This window comes from Ptychodera flava, chromosome 2 (assembly GCF_041260155.1).
Source record: "Ptychodera flava strain L36383 chromosome 2, AS_Pfla_20210202, whole genome shotgun sequence".
Classification (NCBI taxonomy): domain Eukaryota; kingdom Metazoa; phylum Hemichordata; class Enteropneusta; family Ptychoderidae; genus Ptychodera; species Ptychodera flava.
This window is the reverse complement of record NC_091929.1, coordinates 2,509,835-2,523,753: the sequence shown is the minus strand read 5'-3', so window position 1 is coordinate 2,523,753 and position 13,919 is coordinate 2,509,835. Positions and strand designations below refer to the sequence as shown.

The 13,919-nt window shown below is 38.2% G+C and overlaps 2 protein-coding genes across 2 annotated transcripts in view; one reads left to right on the top strand and one right to left on the bottom strand.

Annotated features, from left to right (window-relative positions):
- The window catches only part of LOC139151373 (putative diacyglycerol O-acyltransferase MT1468), a 388,693-nt gene that overhangs the window by 59,876 nt on the left and 314,898 nt on the right, over positions 1-13,919 (top strand). The window lies entirely within an intron of this gene.
- Positions 1-13,919, bottom strand: part of LOC139123701 (nuclear pore complex protein Nup205-like) — a 38,711-nt gene that overhangs the window by 23,372 nt on the left and 1,420 nt on the right. Inside the window, 4 exon segments of the mRNA XM_070689866.1 lie at positions 2,106-2,410; positions 3,954-4,082; positions 4,085-4,124; positions 4,680-4,822. Of these exon segments, the coding sequence (XP_070545967.1) occupies positions 2,106-2,410; positions 3,954-4,082; positions 4,085-4,124; positions 4,680-4,822 (617 nt within the window).

Here is a 13,919-nt window from a genome sequence, read left to right as displayed (position 1 = left end):
TCAAGGCACGTAGTGAGATAGAATGCGCCTCAGGGACACATAGATATTCAGACTCTCAAATTTCACAATACCTTTCTGACCTATCGCTTGTAAGGGACTCATTTGAATCTCTCTGAGTAAATAAAGTTTTCACCATCTTAATTTTGTGAAGATCTAGTTTCCATTTCACTAAATTTCCATGGTGACCCTGTACATGAAACTAGATTACTTTTGATATTAGGACTTACACATCTGATAGTCATACATTTTATGATTGGCACATCTGTCATGACAGCTTTCTCCCCATACAAATTTTTGCAAGAGCTTATGCCAGCTTAATGAGTCAGTGGGTGTGTGTGTCAATATGTACGCACTGATAACAATGGATTTTAAATTTGACGCATAAACCAAGCATGGTCAGTGATTGGTCAGAAACGCTGTTCCACTTATTATGAACACCCCGACTAAGTATGACGTTTTGTTTATCGGGTCCTCAATGCTATTTTTAGTACAACGTCAGACATGAGCTGAGCACAATCACCTAAGTTTTCTAGACAAAGCATATGGTTTAATGAATTGCGATTGAGATGGATGTCATTGACATTGGAGTGAACAGCAGAATTGAAGTACTTGATATGTAAATAAAGGGAAAGTGGCTACACACATCAACTACTTGATTGTGTCTATTTTACAGTGTTTTGTTAATTGTTGAGCGTTTGGCTTGTATAGTTTTCTTTGCCATTTTTTATGTTGAACAATTGTTTGTTTGATTGTGTTCTCTTGTATATGGTGTTTTGGCAAGTAATGTAGGGAGTGTGCCATGGTGAGATGAAGCCAGATCAGTTATGTCTGAGACATAGTGATCCTTTGATGTTTTCCTTTCGGAACCTCAAGATGTTCCTTCATTAGTTGCTTGAGTTGATGTACTTTTGATTGTTTGATTGTTTACATTCTAACAGTATTGTTAGAATGTCTTTATCTCAATTTGTTGTTGCTTGTGTTGAAGACGCTGTCATCAAATCCTTGGTGTTCATTTGTTTGTTTGTGAAGTCTTGTCTTCACTAATGTATGTTTTATGTTGTTGTTTCTTCTCATTGATTAAGTTTTGCAATTTAAGAATTTGTGTTTTTGATCAGGATATGTTGGCCATCAGTCACCTGACTTTATGTGGATCTAGGTTCATGTTTGATTGCTATGCTCTTCTAACAGTGTTGTCAGAGTGTTTTGACTTGAATATCTTTGTCTCAATTTGTTGATGCTTGTGTTGAAGACGCTGTCATCGTGTCTTTGGTATTTGTTTGTTTATGAAGTATTGCCTTCACTAATGAATGTTTAATGTAGTTGTTTCTTCTCATTGATTAAGTTTTGCAATTTTAGAATTTGTGTTTTTGATCAAGATATGTTGGCCATCAGTCGCCTGACTTTATGTGGATCTAGGTTCATGTTTGATTGCTATGCTAGCTCTTCTAACAGTGTTGTTAGAGTGTTTATGTTTTGTCTTGCTGAAGCTTGTATTGGGGACGCTGTCACTGCGTTGTTGGTGTTGTCTGTGGTTCAACATTATGTCAAAAACACTGTTTAAAGCGTCGTTTCTGTTCGGTTGTACCATCACACTGATGAACACAATCGCAAGCATAACACTTGTCGGCATACCATGGTGCATAACAATGTATGCTTAGAGCGTATGGACAAACATGAGCACGTTCATGTATGGCTGTGGTTTGAGGGACTGTGGGGCTTAAATACTCGAAATTATCATGTGTCGCAACGCATTTCTTTTCATTTTCAACCAAAATTGGTGACTTGGGTATTTTACAACATAACGTGCACTATTAATAGTCTGCTAGTATCTATTTTAACTCAACTACCGAAAATCCAGTCGTTGTGGACTGACCAGGTGGGAGTGCACAGAAATACTTAGAAGAGCCAAGTGTAGAATTTGGGAGTAAGTGGAGATAATTTATTTGTGTTCCTGCCAGCCTGATCCGATGCATTCTTTGTAGTTTTATCGCCCTCGTTCACAGTGAATATTCATAGACTTGGTGGCAATCCAGTTCTCTGGGCCTGAACCGGATAGCTACCATGTCAAAATTTGTATGGGCAAAAGCTGGAATGGTTACTCATACCTGTTTTCTGTGTTTAGCATTTCCTATTGCCCGTTCTCTCTGTAGTTTTTCCATCTCTTTGGTTTCCTCAAATTCATCCAACAACGCTAAGATTTTATTCATCAAACCCTCCTCCATCAGCTGGTCTGAAAACTTGGTTGTCATGGCCACAAGATCTTCTGGCAATCCCAGGGTCCATGTTTTGCCTTCCCTTGATTGGATCAGAGTTCTCAATGACTGGACCATACTACTTCTAGTGTCATAGTACAACAATATGGCAACCAGCCCTCGTGGTAAACCTGGAAAATTTGCTTGTTGTTGTTCTCCTGTTGAAAATAGTACAACGTAGACAATGGACATCAAAACTAGAACTTTGAACTGTTTAGATCAATACACATTTTCTTTGCATATTAAACTATTCAGAATAAAACATCTCCTGCTAGACTAGGCATTTTTTTTCAAAATTCTCGTTGGGACAAAATTGTACATAAGCTTTGGCTCCCAATTCATGCAAGGATTTTGTTATTCATTAGAATTTCTGAATTTGTTTGTGTTTCATCTGGCTTGTGTATGTACAATTACACCAAACAGGCTGTACAACACATGACCACAAAAATCAGACTGACATTTGGCACCTATTGTGCTCAGTTCAAACTTGCATTTCCATAGCAAAAATTGTATCTCCAAACAAGATTAATGTAACTGGTTTTGAAATCTCTACTTCCAATACATGTACACAGCAATACACGTGTGCTGTTTTGAATTTGAAACACCCATGCAGTATGGTAGCAGCAAACTTCAGATATGGTGTTTTCATGGCTTGGTCAACCATATATCTTAGTGGGTACCAATTTATTTTTGTGAATTCAGCCCTATTACTAATTTATACATATTCATGTTTCTGTAATTAAAATGCCAATTTGTACGATATACTTGCATATCTATGACTATTTTAACTTGCATCAAATAAGATATCACTTGAGTTACAATACATGTATAAAGGCAAGAAGTTGTAATTTTGATGGTTATTTTCACCACTTTTGTTTTGCATGTCAATTGCAAGTTCTTGTTCTACTCCCAAAAGAATGGTGAAATGCCAGCTATTTAGCTTGTCAACACAGTCTCTATATGTGTAAAATGCGGTGCTATTATTTACATTTAAATTGAAGTCTGTTGTCAGTTGTCAACAATAACAACGCAGTCTACACATGGACTGTGCATCTCAATGTGCTTTGGGAGTAGAACAAGAAACTGCAGTTGACATACAAAACATAAATAGTGTAAAAAATTATAAAAAGTTACAGTTAGTAGCCCTTTAAAGCCGCACTTTTCAATCCCAGGTTCTCGCATTAGTGGAGTTCTCCACCAAGTCAAACATTTGCCAGTAAGATGTTTGATTTCTATAACATTGATTACACAAACTGATCTCAACCTTTTGTCTCATTTTGCTAATCCTGCAAACAGAGTTCATACAAGGTTTTGATTGACGGTCGGTTCAAATACCAACGGTCATTGATTCCCCACCACAACGCTCGAATTTCATAAAATATTGTCTTCCAGTCACATTAGACTTTCAATATAACCACAGAGCAACTTCGCGCTGACCGCTTGGCAGTCTGTCTGTGTTTTTGCAGCTGGGGAAAACTAAAAAGGGGCATTTTCTGGAGCGTGTGCCCGCGTGTTGCCTGTTTGGTGTCCACTTACACAGTGAACACCGCCATAGCTTCACGTCCTTTTAAAGGAGGCTCTGCCTTTAAATTCACAGCCTGTCATTATCTTGTCTTTGTTTCAGCATCAGCTACCTAACACAGTGATCAACTCTAGATATCAAGTCCACAGACTTTGTGAAGACAGAGAAGTGTCACTGACCTGTCAGTAAATATTCCAGGGCTGAATATTCATTGATGTCAAATAAATCACTGAAGATCAATGTTTCCTCAATAATGCTAGTCGGTATGATCTGTGGTAATGTCTGCCCTTCAACGTTGACACCTTGCTGGATCCTTTGCGAATTTCATCTCTGTGTTGTGCATTTTTAGCCTGGCAAAATAAACAAATTAGCACAATAAAAACATTAGTCAACAGATGAGAATTTAGCTACCCCTGCAGTCACTCGGCAAACTAATGACAGTCTACCATATTGAAAACTAAAATAATTTCAAGAGTAGCACCATTGCCATGAATTTTACCAACCATTATTTTATCTTTTGTACAAGTAACCATTGCATTACTGTTCTGTGAATGTCACATGCATGTAATTAACAACACAATGGAAAAAAACCTGAATTTCAATATTCCTTTTCTACAAAATACATCCAGCAATGAGCAAATGCTTGATCTTGGAGAATTCACTCCTTTAGTCAGAACATTTGCATCAATCTTTCCTGCAAAATAGTCAATAGTGTACGCATAGAGTGATGACTTCATGTGGAGATAAGGATGAATTCCCGATCATATTTTTATGATAAATAGGTTTTAAGTTGGTAACATTAAAAATATTTTTTTGAGTTTTGACACACTCAAATCAAAATACAAACACTGCATACACTTACCAGTAAATACAACTGAAATATATTACAATAAAAATCCACTTACTGGATTTCTCAGCAATGAAATAAAGTCAGGTTTGTATTTCTTCAGCGCAACTTCCAAATCTTGGAATGCATCTACATCCTTACGATCAATAGCTGCTTCTACAGTATGCCTTAGGTCTTTGTAATTTCTCCATAGGCTTGACGCTGCAAAAGTCAACACATGTATGATAGTGAAGTGTTACATAGCAGTCACATGTATGTTTGTGTATCTTGGACATCAAATATTGATGCTAAATGATAATAGACCAGTAAATATCTTCAAAACTTGGTATCAACAATAATGATCAAGCATTACTGACATTATCTTTTTATTATGTGTTTGAAATGCAATACACATACATTTCAGTACAATGTACATGAGACTAATGAATAGGAAAATACACAATGTTCACAATACATCGAACAGTAAATGTTTAAAATTACACACAAAACAGAGTAAAATGATAATACATGTATAATTAAACTGTCAACAGGTTTAGCTGTCGTAATATTGAATGGCAATCATTCTAGAATAAGAGTGCACAAACTGAAATCATTTTCTAAGTACACGTACTGGTATATACTCTAAAAATTACCATGACATGGTGTTTAACTGAAGTTCTTGTTTAGTCACAGATCACTCAACGACCAGTGCGTACCAGTATATGTGTACAAGTAATTCAATCATTCAATTCAATTCATACATGTATATTGCCAAGAGCACAATGGCCAAGTGACCTGGCGTGTACCATCTGTGCATTCTACATAACGTACAGAGAACGCTTTTAACAAATCAACATCCGTGTTTTGTGTGTGACCTCTGGCTACTTGGCAGAAAAAAATCCACAGGACACCACACAATCAGTGCACAGTGTATTTGACAATATCAGCTCCACCACTAATGTAAAGCAAAAGTACAGAGAACAATAAGCAATTCAGTTTTCCTGATACCATTCATTAATAGCACAGTGTTTCATCCAGATCACACAATTGCATGAACATTCCTCAAAACAAAATCAACCCATAAAAACAAACAAACATCATGTTCCCCTCCATGAATTCTTTAGATATTGACAGGGGTTTCACAAAGTATTGAAGAACAGGGCCTAAAAGACAAAGTTAGCGTCTTCTGGAACGAACGAAACATTTAAGCCGTCAAAGAGTACCAGTGTTCTACGAAAGTAGCTGCCATAACCAGTCATTTCCATCATATATCTGAACCAAACCCCAAACAAAATTTTCAAGCAGATGGAGCATTCCCCACTGTGAGAGCAACCTGGAGAAAATTGTGTATCATGAACTACAAGAGGAAATATACTTTAAAAGGAATACAAGAGAAGTCGGCCAGTTACATGGGCTCAAAAAGTTGGAGAATCCAACCTATCAAAATATATGGTATACCATGTAGGCATCTCGCTTGTACCTTCGGGATCAGCTGTAAACTGGTAGCTCTACAGTGAGGCGGTCAGTGAGTTTTGTTTTGCGACCTCGTTCACCAGTAGAGCTACAATGCTGAAGGCTCTGTAGAGTTCAGAATAAGTGCACCACACATGGTGCGGCATTTTGATGTGATATCCCACATATTTACAGCATTTGGTCATACCTATTTATCAAGACTGAAGACTGAACACTATACTACACTAACCTTGTCATTTGTGGGGTTTGGTATTTGTTCAAATACATCGATCGCATTCCAAAAACATTTCTGGGAGCCGCCAACTTCTGGTTATGGCAGCTCACAGAAACACGCTCAATGTTTTTGGAATACGATCGATGTGTTTGAACAAATATAAAACCTCATAAACGACAAGGTTAGTGTAGTATAGTGTTTCGTCTTCAGTAGTGATAAATCAGTGCGACCAAATTCAGTAAATATGTGGGATTCACATCAAAATGCAGCGTCATGTGCAACACGCTTATTTGAACGCTACAGGGCCTTCCGCATTGTAGCGCTACTGGTGAGCGAGGTCGCAAAAACCAAAACTCACCGACCGCCTCACTGTAGAGCTACAATTTTGCAGCTATGTTTACCATTGGTCTGAAAAAGTGCACTATTGCTTTCTATGTATATTTTCACATTTTTTCAATAATAGTGATATCCTCTGTAAAAAAGGCATAAAGCAAATTGTCAATTTATATGAAAAATGTATTTCTGAAGTGTTGATCAACTCCATTTGTACTTTTTAACGTCGAAGTCCCGTCCCGGAATTCATTCATTAACTAGGGATTTCAGGTCACGTGACATTTGTGTTTAACGTACGTGTTCGATGCAGGTCCAGTCCGAACTTTCGTGTTAATTCTTAAATAGACCAAATAATCAGAGAAAATGAAACCGTAGTGATGAAGATTATTATTTTAATTTCATTTTGGGAAATTTTCACTTTTGTACTAAGATAAATGGCAAAGCAGCACGACTACAAACTCATGCGTACCGGCGATTTTGGCATCCATTATAAGTGTTGTGCAGTGACCTCAAATGTCCCGCAAAGGAGATCGAACATAAAGCTCTTTGTTTGGCTCTCCACATGACTTATTCCGATGGCATCACTATTTTTAGGGGAGGTACGAAAGTAGAGATCATGGGCTTCATTTTGAGGGGCGAACGTTAAAATCGGCCGAGAAAAAATCAATCTGTGATCAAACTTTGTGTTTTGTTGTGTTTTTGGAAAGAAAATCTTGATTTCCTTAGACGTTCAGCCCAAAAATTAATTTTATGATAAATATTAAGTGTAATTCTGCAATAATTACGAGTCTGACGATGCGAAAAATGATGCTTAAGGCCCTTTTTAGCGAATATGGTTTCACCCAAACTTACATCCGGGCACTCCCAGGAATCATATACAAGTAATCAGCGCTTCGCGGCATGTGCTCCGCCTAGTGAACAGGTACGAGCAGGTTCTGTGTCAGGAGGTCTAAGCTGAGTTCTGACATTCACAATTTTGCAGCTAGATTTGTCTGATTTCTTATCAAGCGAAAGGATTTAGAGATATATATTTCTATACTTTACCCTTTCAAACGTTATCTTGTTCGAAGTAGTTTGATTTCCGGGTGATATTTCATTAGACACTGAGAAGTTGTTAAGCCAGCACTGCAGTGTAGGCATACGCACGTGCACCGCACTTTGCCGATACTATACTGAACTGCTGTTGAAATTTTAGTTTCGATCTTTAGTTCCAGAGAAGGGGACTATTTTGGTTCTCTCAGAAGAACAAGGCCGTAGATTATTAATTTGTTCTTTACCAGTAAAGCAGTGTTGTCCTTAGAAGCCGGGTGCCGGGTAAATAACCCGGCTGTTTTGCATTTTTTCCCGGCTACTTTTACCGTATTAGATTATTTTTATAGACCTGTAATTTCGGGATTGCACTGCCAGCTGTCAGACGGCACACGCACGATTAGCAGTTTCGCGACCCCCTTCCCCGCACGGAACTGCACAAACATAAAACAGTTTCTAAATACCCAATTGTGGCTTTTTGCGCCCGATCTTTTATTTGTTAAATATTGTGATTGGCTGATGGCCGCGCCTATGGTGTTGCCTTGTTACGAGCAGTGCGATTGGTTGATTAGTATGAAGGTAATCTAATGATCTTAGGTCACTTTAAAAGATGGCGTCAAAAAGAAATGTAACGTCGGCCACTGGCACCTTGCCGATGGAATATTTTTTCCCGAAGAAAGCCCGTTCGAAAGGTATACTTGATTCCAAAAATACATTTAGTTTATGTATGAAAAACTTCAATTTCGGTGAATTTATGAGAGAAAAGCGTCGAAAAGATGTGATTTTGATCGACGATTCGAAGTTCATGAGACTGCAGCTAGTTTTCCGCCGCCGTGCTGGCTGCCAACGTCACTGAGAGTATGATCTTCTCAACAAATCAAGTTATTCTCAGAGCAATACCGACGCATTTTGTAGTCTAAAAAAATGAGCTAGGACTGATTTTTTAGAAACAACTGTTTATTTGAATGGGTATTTTATTTTCATCGATTATTTTTACGTACTAGAATCCACGGTAACGGGTATGTATGTTGCCGAACGGCGCATCATCGTCATGGTTCACGGCTTCACCGTGGTGCTGATCCCCTGTTATTCAAGACAACAGGACAAATACATCGTGGATTCAGGCATTGGTTCAATTTTACTGCGCCTCTCCATGTTCTCCATGTTGGGTTGCCCGATAGTGTCTTTCGATTGATCCTCTGTATCATTTTTCACGGATTTGAAAGAAAATAGAAGTATTTCCTTCGACGACATGCAGATATCCGTTTTGATCAAATTTGGGGACAGCGAGACGCGATGATCGTGCGCGGTTTGCATTTAATTTGTTGCAACATTTCTGTCAATCACTCATTTTGTGTCATAAGTTTCAGAAAATATCGCTCGCCTGAAAATTAGCAACGTAGTAAGGGCCGTCGATAATAAAAGCTGACGCACGACTAACGTAATTCTTTCGTTTGGGGGGGGGAGGAGGTAAAAGCTCATTTCGTTTTGTGTGTGTCAAAATCGCATAAGGATTTTCTATTGTTTTCGAAGTGCAACTTTGCAGCGAGAACGCAAACTACCTTCGCGTTCATCGCGAACAATGACCACAAAATACGGAGACAGAAAAGAAAACGAAAAGACATGAATGTGAAAAAAAAAACTTCTATGCGTTTTCAACGTAAAAATGTATGTGAAACATTTCATACGTGCGAAATACATTTAAATATTCTGTCTTAAAAAGTGGAACGCGTAAAGTGGAGGTTTTATTAATTAATGTGCCCTTTCGGTATTTTTTCATGGGCGTGCGGATCGGAGAGGTACGTGTGGGTTTGCCAGAAACGGCATCATAATACGAAATTGATTTTGCATAAGAACTTCGTTTTGAGGGGGCAGGGAGGGGGTTTCAAGTAAAACGAAGGAATTACGTTTCTTGTGCGTCAGCTTTTATTATCGACGGCCCCTAAGTTCATATAGGCACAGCTGACATTGTAACATGCCTCTGACTCGACGATGCCGATTTTTCAGACTACACTCGGCGACTCTCTACGCATTTTTTCTCTAATTTTCTATAACGCATACGTTCTATAACGCATTTTTTTCGTAAATGCGAACACTGCTACAGTGAATTATCGCACCGATTTTTTTTTAACAAAAGCGAATGTGTTTTTATTAGAATACTGTCTGTATTTTGAATTTTCCATCCTGATTTCGTTTATAAGTATGATTGGAATCATCACAGTAAAGAAATTATGGGAACATCTGATAAATATTCATCAATTAAGTTTCAAGGAGTGGGGCAAAAGTTAAAGAATTAAGTTTTGTATCCGACATCCGTCTTTTCACATGGCCTCTCTTCTGATTGAATTGAATGTCTTTTTTTAATATCATCATGAAAACAATATAAAAAGTTATAGGTGGGCCAGAAGGTGAATACTTACTAGTATTAACTTTAATGGAGATTGTACTTAGAGTGTATTCTTTCTGATATTAATTTTAGCTTTTTTTGAGTGAGTCCGGGGTTCTGATTTAGTTATCTGTACATTTCTCTCAAACATTAGATATCGATGACGAAGTTCTATCAAGCGCTAAACAGCCTGATCTCTCCTCTAATGTACAATCTGAGTCTGCTGAGTGCAATATGGTGAAAGATAAGCAGTTAAAACTCCCTACATCTTCAGCTGCAGAGTCTTCTATCGAGTTGAAATCCAGTATATATGCAACCGATGTATCAGAAGATGTAAAAAAGTTATTTCCAGAAGGTAGTATATTACATCACCATGATCTTTGCTCAAAAACTGGTTGCTGTGGTATCACTCATCTGAAGTTAAACGGATGTCACAACTGGATAAAAGAAGTAAATTCCAACACGCCTGGATTTTCAGAAATAGCACATCTTATTGTGAGGCCACATCCCAATATTGGTGCATATTTGTAGAAGGTGATGGAGTTTACTGTTATATCTGTAGGAAACATGATATGGTAAACAAGCACAACAAGACCAAAGTATATAATCGTGATCCTTCTACTCGCTTTCGGCTTGAAGCACTCATAGAACACAGTAACAGTAAACATCATAGGGAAGCAATCAGCATAGAATTGTTGCAGAGAGTTTCCACTTTCCAGAAACAAGTAGATGAGAGTGAACAGCACTCAGATGATGTACTAGTGATAGCCTTCACTGCCATTTATTGGCTGATGAAGAAGAAATTGCAAACAGAAAGATCAAGTCCCTTTTGCAGTTGGTGGAAATGTTGGGTGTTTCAAAACTGAAATATTTCACATATTCTTCAACTAGGTCAATACGGGAAATGTTCCTAGTATTAGGGAAAACCTTGCAAGTACAAATATTGAAGCAAATAAAGCAGGGACCTGTTTTGGCCTGCTTGCTGATGAGGCAACAGATGTTTCAGTTGTCAGTCAAATGATTTGCTTCATACAGTATTTGAGTAAAGAATCAGATACAGTGAAAACAAGTTTTCTGTTTGCTGCAAATGTACTGGAGGATAGCGTTTCTGCTGATGCTGAGACACTGTCCAGCATTATAGAGAGTAAGTTAGAAGATCTAGAATGGATAAAGAGAAGATGACATCATTCGTAAGTGATGGGGCCAGTGTTATGACCGGTAAAGTGAATGGTGTAGCAACTAGGCTGAAGAGAGATTTGAATAATGTACTGCTGTCAGTTCACTGTGTCTGCCATCGTTTAGCCCTGGCATGCACAAGTACAGTCAAGGACATTTACTACATTGCGGAAGTTGAGAATTGTTTACGACAGTTGTGGTATTTCTTTCAAAACTCCCCAAAAAGGATGTCCATATTCCTCAATTTACAGAAAGAACTTAAGGGACTTACCTTCTCAGACAAGACCGAGACTGTTTTGTTAAAACGTTTGAAGAAAGCATGCCAAACCAGGTGGCTTAGCTTTGGTGCATCTGTGGATTCGGCATGTGAGAATTTTGTCTGTATCTTACTGGCATTGAAGAAGCTTGATGCAGACCCAACTGCTAAAGGTCTCTTGATGAAGATCAAGAACTGCAAGTTTCTTGGTGCACTGTATATTTTAAGAGAGATACTCCCATCTCTGTGTATGCTGAGCAAATCCTTTCAAAGAGGAAATGTGGATTTCTCACGCATAAAGCCCACAATCGAGTACACCAAAGACAAACTTCAGCAAGTCGTAGAGACTAAAACACCTATAACTAAATTAAGACAAGAACTGGAGAGGGATGTTGAAAGCATGTCAGAGATGAATTTAACCCCACATATAACTCAGCAGCTTGAGTCATTGTTGGTGAAGTATGTGAACAAGCTGGTTGAAAACATTGATAACCGGTTTGAGCAGTCGTTACCAATTCTAACTAGCTTTACAGTGTTTGACCCAGCAAAGATACCAGCACAATCACATCCTGCCTTCAAAACATATGGTGATAACCACATCGATGCAATTGGATCTCACTATTTCCAAGCATTAGAAGCAGTTGAGCAAGATGCCAAGAAGTGTCAGCTTCTATCTGAGTGGCGTAGCTTTAAGTACCATCTACTTGATTGGAAGCCCGAGTGTGTAGCCTTAGCTAAAGCCTCAAAGTCTTTAACTGCTACAGACTTAGCTATCGTAAAACTGGTGAAAATTCAGGAAATATACCCACTGCTGAGTTGGATAGGGGAAATATGCATCACTATACCCATGTCAAATGCTTGGCCAGAAAGAGGGGCAAGTGCTGTGAAACGGATAAAGACCAGATTGAGAAATAGGCTAGACAGCAGCATGCTGAACGTCTTACTGCATGTGACAATTAATGGTCCCAGTGTTAACACTCCTGAATGTGAAGTCCTTATGAAAGAGGCAGTGAAGGAATGGAAGATGGTAAGAAGTAGAAGAAAACTACCAAAATTACCAAAAGTGACTGCCAGTCAAAGTGATGATCAGGGTACACTTGCAGCAACAGCTGAATCAATACAAACAAACTTGGACGCCCTCCGAATGGAACTCCGAGAAGCGACAGCTGCCCTTAAACTCTGTGATGTCAACTATGGGGGGAAACTACTATGTGGTTATGAAGAATGGGAAATGAGCAATGAAATGAGTAGACAGCAGGTGATTTAAGATTAAATGTTAAATCTTCACTGCAAATAAAACCATGTGTGTCATAAATAATACAAACAAAACAAAATCATGTTTGTTTGTTTTGTTGAGCAATGAAATGAGTAGACAGCAGGTGATTTACGATTAAATGTTAAATCTTCACTGCAAATAAAACCATGTGTGTCATAAATAATACAAACAAAACAAAATCATGTTTGTTTGTTTTGTTGTATGTGAGCCACGTCTAAGACACACAACAAAAGCACTGTTTCAGTCTCAGCTAAATGTCACCTCAGATGCCACCAGAGAACACCATTTCCACTCAAAAATTTCATTTTTCGCCTTGCGAGAGGGGGAGACCCCCCTCTCGCGCCTCTCCCCCCCTCGTTCGCTACGCTCACTCGCCGCTCGGTCGCTTCGCTCCCTCGCGCTCCACCGCCTACTTTCCTAAATTACCCGGCTACTTTTAAATATAAGGACAACACTGGTAAAGGGAAAGCAACTCCACAACATCGTTCATATACAGCAAAAAACAGGATGGTTGGACAGTCTCATATACATTACGTTTACGTTTTTGAATGTCCCACACAAGTTCTGTTGATAACATTGTAGATAAGAAGAACCGACTCATTTGAGTAAAATACTAATCATGTAACACTCCACTCCACTGTTTATCCTTGTGTGTCTATAAAAACAGATTGGCATCAGTACGAATACATTGTTTTATGGTTTTTTAGCCAGAGTGCTGTACTAATTAACTTCAGTCTCTACTATCAACACACTCAGTAATTTAGCAATTCCCTTGTGTGTTCAGTCCAGACACTCAAATGAGTCGGTTCTTCTTATCTACAATGTTATCTAAAAAACTTGTGTGCCACGTACAAAAAAGTAAACGTAGTGTATATGAGACTGTTCAACCATCCTGTTTTTTGCTGTATTTGCGTTTAATGTTTAGTATTGTGTATTTTCTGTTTCACTGTCTTGTGTATAGAACCGATCAGGCATGGCGACTAACAGAAACATTTGTTTACAAGAGTTGTTTATTTGTTTGCTATGTAAACATTCTTAATATTTTTCATAAATGCAAAGTAAATATGGAATATGATTATCATATTTCTGTTGATGTTAACAATACAAATTGAATCAGTGATCAACATCGCAGGTATCATTTGATTGTTTACAGGTATTGCTGTTTATTTGTTTACC